Raw genomic sequence first — 6,000 nt, 5'->3', positions numbered from 1 at the left:
CACTTTATAATATACTGTAACTACATGGTAACACATTATAATATACTGTAACTACGTGACAACACGTTATAATATACTGTAACTACATGGTAACACGTTATAATATACTGTAACTACATGGTAACATGTTATAATATACTGTAACTACATGGTAACACGTTATAATATACTGTAACTACATGACAACACGTTATAATATACTGTAACTACATGGTAACATGTTATAATATACTGTAACTACATGGTAACACGTTATAATATACTGTAACTACATGGTAACACGTTATAATATACTGTAACTACATGGTAACATGTTATAATATACTGTAACTACATGGTAACACGTTATAATATACTGTAACTACATGGTAACACGTTATAATATACTGTAACTACATGGTAACACGTTATAATATACTGTAACTACATGACAACACGTTATAATATACTGTAACTACATGGTAACATGTTATAATATACTGTAACTACATGGTAACACGTTATAATATACTGTAACTACATGGTAACACGTTATAATATACTGTAACTACATGGTAACATGTTATAATATACTGTAACTACATGGTAACACGTTATAATATACTGTAACTACATGGTAACACGTTATAATATACTGTAACTACATGGTAACACGTTATAATATACTGTAACTACATGGTAACACAGAAACAGATCCGGCTACCAAGCTATCTGCTTCGGACAGTCAAACCGTTTGAATGGATATGATCTAGTATTCAGGACTGTTCTTCACCGGCTGAGGCTTTTGGTGTCTAACAGCAGAAAATGGGAAACAAACAGTTAAGTATCTATGCTAGATGACCTTATGGGAAGTGGTGTCGCTCATATCTGGCTTCCTGTTTTGTGCTGTTTGGCGTTGAGAGAGAGAGCATAATGGAGTTGAAGGTTGTTGGGTGGAATTTGAAGGCAAGTGGAAAATATAATGTGTCGGGGCTATTAAGCGAACAGTAAAAATATTTGTCGTAGATACCAATTGTACCTCTCTGTAATCATATAGTGAACTATCGAGATTAGGTCAAGCTCATTGATCAGCATGAAAGTTGGGGATTTTAGTCGGTCACAACTAGCCTGGCGCCAGATCTGTTTGTGTTCTCTTCCCAACTTCTATGGTCACTGTGTTATAGGAGTTGGCAAAGACAGCACAAACAGATCTGGGGCCTGGCTAGGTCACCACATGGACTACATCCCATACAGAACCTTTTTATTTATTTAACCTTTATTTAACTAGGCAAGTCAGTTAGGAACACATTCTTATTTACATTGACGGTCTACCAAAAGGCAAAAGGGCTCCTGCGGGGACAGGGGCCTGGGATTAACAATAGAGACTACACAACACTACATAAAGAGAGACCTAAGACAACAACATAGCAAGGCAGCAACACATGACAACACAGCATGGTAGCAACACAACATGGTAGCAGCACAAAACATGGTACAAATGTTATTGGGCACAGACAACAGCACAAAGGACAAGAAGGTAGAGACAACAATACATCACACAAAGCAGCCACAACTGTCAGTAAGAGTTTCCATGATTGAGTCTTTGAATGAAGAGATGGAGATAAAACTGTCCAGTTTGAGTGTTTGTTGCAGCTCGTTCTAGTTGCTAGCTGCAGCGAACTGAAATGAGGAGCGACCCAGGGATGTGTGTGCTTTGGGGACCTTTAACAGAATGTGACTGGCAGAACGGGTGTTGTATGTGGAGGATGAGGGCTGCAGTAGATATCTCAGATAGGGGGTAGTGAGGCCTAAGAGGGTTTTATAAATAAGCATCAACCAGTGGGTCTTGCGACAGGTACACAGAGATGACCAGTTTACAGAGGAGTATAGAGTGCAGTGATGTGTCCTGTAAGGAACATTGGTGGCAAATCTGATGGCCGAATGGTAAAGAACATCTAGCTGCTCGAGAGCAACCTTACCTGCCGATCTATAAATTATGTATCCGTAATCTAGCATGGATAGGATGCTCATCTGAATCAGGGTTAGTTTGGCAGCTGAGGTGAAAGAGGAACGATTACAATAGAGGAAGCCAAGTCTAGATTTAACTTTAGCCTGCAGCTTGGATATGTGCTGAGAGAAGGACAGTGTACCGTCTAGCCATACTCCCAAGTACTTGTATGAGGTGACTACCTCAAGCTCTAAACCCTCAGAGGTAGTAATCACACCGGTGGGGAGAGGGGCATTCTTCTTACCAAACCACATGACCTTTGTTTTGGAGGTGTTCAGAACAAGGTTAAGGGTAGAGAAAGCTAGTTGGACACATGTAGACTCCTTGTTTTCTTCTAATTAAAGCATCCATCTACTGGCAAGGTGTACTACTGGTCATCCATCACAGACTGTCCACACGCACACGCACACGCACACGCACACACACACACACACACACACACACACACACAGGCCTATTTCCTGTAACTAGAGAGAGAGTGCTCTGGACACTGTGTTGAAACTGCAAACTCTGGAGCAGCAATAGCCAGGCTACTGCTTCCTGTCTATAATCTGAAGCAAATCCATTATTGGCTAATTTTTGTTAAGTTTAGTTCACCTCTCTTCGATGAAAATCCATCTGATTCATTCTGCCTTATTAGACCATTACCGTGGTGAACTTTGAGAAAATAGACTGGGGAGAGGAGAATCGAGTTGATGGTTTGTCAAGCTCCTGCTGATAAGTGCAGAGGTCAGAGAGGGTTGTGTTCATTATGCATAAAATGGAAGAAAGCATCCTGAAACAGGAGGGGACTACCTGGACTTGTGCAATAAGACATTGTATTTTTTTTCTTTATTGCTTATTGAACATTACCCTGGCCTCTTTACAATAGTTTAGAAAATGGAGGACAAACAGGACAGCCCTGCTGTCTAACTGGAACACAGCAGGTTGCCATGGAGAGGAAATGAGTCACTCGTTGAAAGGGAGCTTCGCTTCCCTTAGGGATCCTCCCATAATCAGTATTATCCCTAAAAAAACAGCCTTTCAATGAGCCAGTGCAATCAAAGAGCAGCGCGGCCATGTTAACTGCTTCCTGAATAAGCCAAACAAAACCTCATGAAGGCTGATTCCACATTCTTAAGGACTCTGGTTAGTTTGCCCTGTTGGAGAGTTTGACGTTAAATACATGCTCTAACTTGAAGAAACAACATCCGAATGTGTTTCAGAGGGACGTTAATTTTCATGGGAATAGAGAACACCCCATAGACAGTGAGAGAGTTTTATTTCCATGTATTCCCAAATGGAGGGGAATTGTTTGTGTAGCTAAACTGTCATGTTTCCAAATTGAGGAAATGCCAATAATTATGTCTGTTACGGTTGGGTTCTGCTGCCAGTGACTGGAACGAATTGCAAAAATCGCTGAAGCTGGAGACTTATATTTCCCTCACTAACTTTAAACATCAGCTATCTGAGCAGCTAACCGATCGCTGCAGCTGTAAATAGCCCATCTGTAAATAGCCCACCTAATCTACCTACCTCATATTGTTTTTATTTACTTTTCTGCTCTTTTGCACACCAGTATTTCTACTTGCACATCACCATCTGCTCATCTATCACTCCAGTGTTAATTTGCTAAATTGTAATTATTTCGCTACTATGGCCTATTTATTGCCTTTCCTCCTCACGCCATTTGCACACACTGTATATAGACTTTCTTTCTATTGTGTTATTTACTGTACGCTTGTTTATTCCATGTGTAACTCTGTGTTGTTGTTTGTGTCGCACTGCTTTGCTTTATCTTGGCCAGGTCGCAGTTGTAAATGAGAACTTGTTCTCAACTAGCCTACCTGGTTAAATAAAGGAGAAATAAAAAATACAAATAAAATGTAAACGCTGAGGCATAATGTTCACCCCATTGAATCAACAAACCAATAGAAGAAAAGCCAGATAATCCAAATAGGACTTGTGACCAAATAAGCTTGATATCACATTTAGTAACTGGTGTATGACCATTTTTTTAAATTATTATTTGTATTTTATTTAACTAGGCAGTAGTAATAGCAGTAGTAGTATACATAAGGTTCAGGAACTCCACAATACTTTTGAGCTAATATTCTATAATAGGTGCAGGAACTCAAAGAGAAGAACATTTGAGGTGCCGGTCCTCAGTTCCGGTGAGCCATGGTGCAGAATTTAAAAGCAAAAACAGGTCAGGAATCTTGATCACCAATCTGACAGTCATAGACCTACGGTATACAGCTACTCTGAAAATATAGTTTACCAAACTACCAATTACTTCACATTGGAATAATTTAAGCTACACTATTAAAAATATAGTTTACTTTGAAAAAGTCGTTTACTAAATCCAAGGTACTTTGTGAAAAAGTATCATATCTAAATCTGAAACGTCATCGAATACAAATTGCAAGAACAGATCTGTAGTCAGATGTTAACAGAATGTGTCATTTAGCCTATTAAACACAAAAACTAAGTTCCAAGTGAGAATTAGGTGAGTCTAATGCTGAAAAAAGAAAGGAAATTCTTGCCTACTTTTCCCATATTTTGTCTTCTTTTTTTGCAATAAAAGTAGTGTGTAGTTCCAGTAGTTAGCCACTGCATGGCAACAAAAATAAGAAGTAATTAACTACTGAAACACTACCAACATTTTTATTTAGTTTGTTCAACTACCACCAAGCTACTGCAAAAAGTCAATTAAAAGACTAGTTGAACTATATGTTGTTCAGGAGGACACAACACTGTCACATTACTGCCCCCTGCTGATCTACAGTAAATACATCGATCTCATCATCACCAGACATCTAACATGGTCCCGTGTGGCTCAGTTGGTAGAGCATGGTGTTTGCAACGCCAGGGTTGTCGGTTCGATTCCCACGGTGTACCAGTACGAAAAAAAATTATGCGTTCACTACTGTAAGTCGCTCTGGATAAGAGCGTCTGCTAAATGACTAAAAAGTTAAATATAAACTGTCGTCTCAACAATGTCATGTAGTTAGCAATAGGCTATATTAATCTGAAAACCTAAAACCACTGCATTGATTACAGACACGGTAACAGCGTTGTACAGTACAAGAGCGCACACACCACTTAGCGTGAACAAATCAATACAAAGTTATTTTGCAGATTTGGGTTGAAGATTGGCTATGCACATTTTTTTGACCGTATTAGAAACTTACAATCTGTTATGTACATTTTAATATTGAATCAACTTCGCAATCCAGTTTTTCACAAGCTGTCTGTATATAGTGTTTTATCCCCAGTTTGTTTAGATCAGTCTGGCATGTTTTGGACAGCCGAAAAGGGACCTTTTCTTTATAAAGACTTCCTTCACGGATCAAACCGTCTCAACTCGGTGAGGCCGGCTGGGCGCATCCTCACTATTGAAAAGAGAAAAATAAAGCAACACAATATAAAATTAAAGAAAGAAAACCTTGCGCTGTTGTATTTCTCTCGTGAATAAGCTCCCCCCCCCCCCTCCGTGGATACATAGTGCATAAAGGTAAGTAAATATAAAATATAAAGCTAGCCAAATGAACCTGTGAGACACCGCTATTCTAGCTAATGATATGCTAACTTTAGCTAGCTGAGCTATCGCGTTGGCTGCATCACAGCTAAAGTTGGCTAATGTTACGCGATGATTTATAACTAGCTAATGAGCCACAATTGCTAAATCGTTTAGTTAACTAGCTAACGTTACATCTACATTGGATAATCTAATACATTTTCTCATTTGATCATAAGTGTAGCTAATGTGCATCCCAGCGTTGCTCCATGCTAGCTACTAGCATGTAGCTAACGGTACGGGCCAGATAGACGATAAGGCTCTTGGTACGGGCTTTATGCGACGATAAGCTATTTTAAAGTTAGCTAGCTAGCTTATCATCTCGCTGACGTTGAGTTGGACGTGTTAGCGAGCTAGGTCAACTAATATTCTTGAAACTGGTTAACAAGTTCATGAGCTGTTCAATCAAGTGGACCGTGGACGTAAACTAACTAGTTGTCGGCCTTAGATGTAT

The 6,000-nt window shown here is 39.3% G+C and overlaps 1 protein-coding gene across 3 annotated transcripts in view; it reads left to right on the top strand.

The window, feature by feature from the left end:
• Positions 1-848: 848 nt before the first annotated feature.
• The window catches only part of LOC115197698 (caprin-1), a 32,189-nt gene continuing 27,037 nt past the window's right edge, over positions 849-6,000 (top strand). For 2 of the 3 annotated variants that reach the window (XM_029759468.1, XM_029759467.1), the window contains exon 1: positions 849-945. In XM_029759468.1, coding sequence (XP_029615328.1) covers positions 913-945 — 33 coding nt within the window. In that variant the 5' untranslated portion in view covers positions 849-912. Of the gene's footprint in view, positions 946-5,269; positions 5,484-6,000 lie in introns of those variants that run through there. The other variant, XM_029759470.1, reaches the window with a different exon arrangement.

Source organism: Salmo trutta, chromosome 7 (genome assembly GCF_901001165.1).
Source record: "Salmo trutta chromosome 7, fSalTru1.1, whole genome shotgun sequence".
Taxonomy (NCBI): domain Eukaryota; kingdom Metazoa; phylum Chordata; class Actinopteri; order Salmoniformes; family Salmonidae; genus Salmo; species Salmo trutta.
The sequence above is the reverse complement of the archived record's forward strand: the minus strand, read 5'-3'. Positions and strand labels throughout refer to the sequence as shown.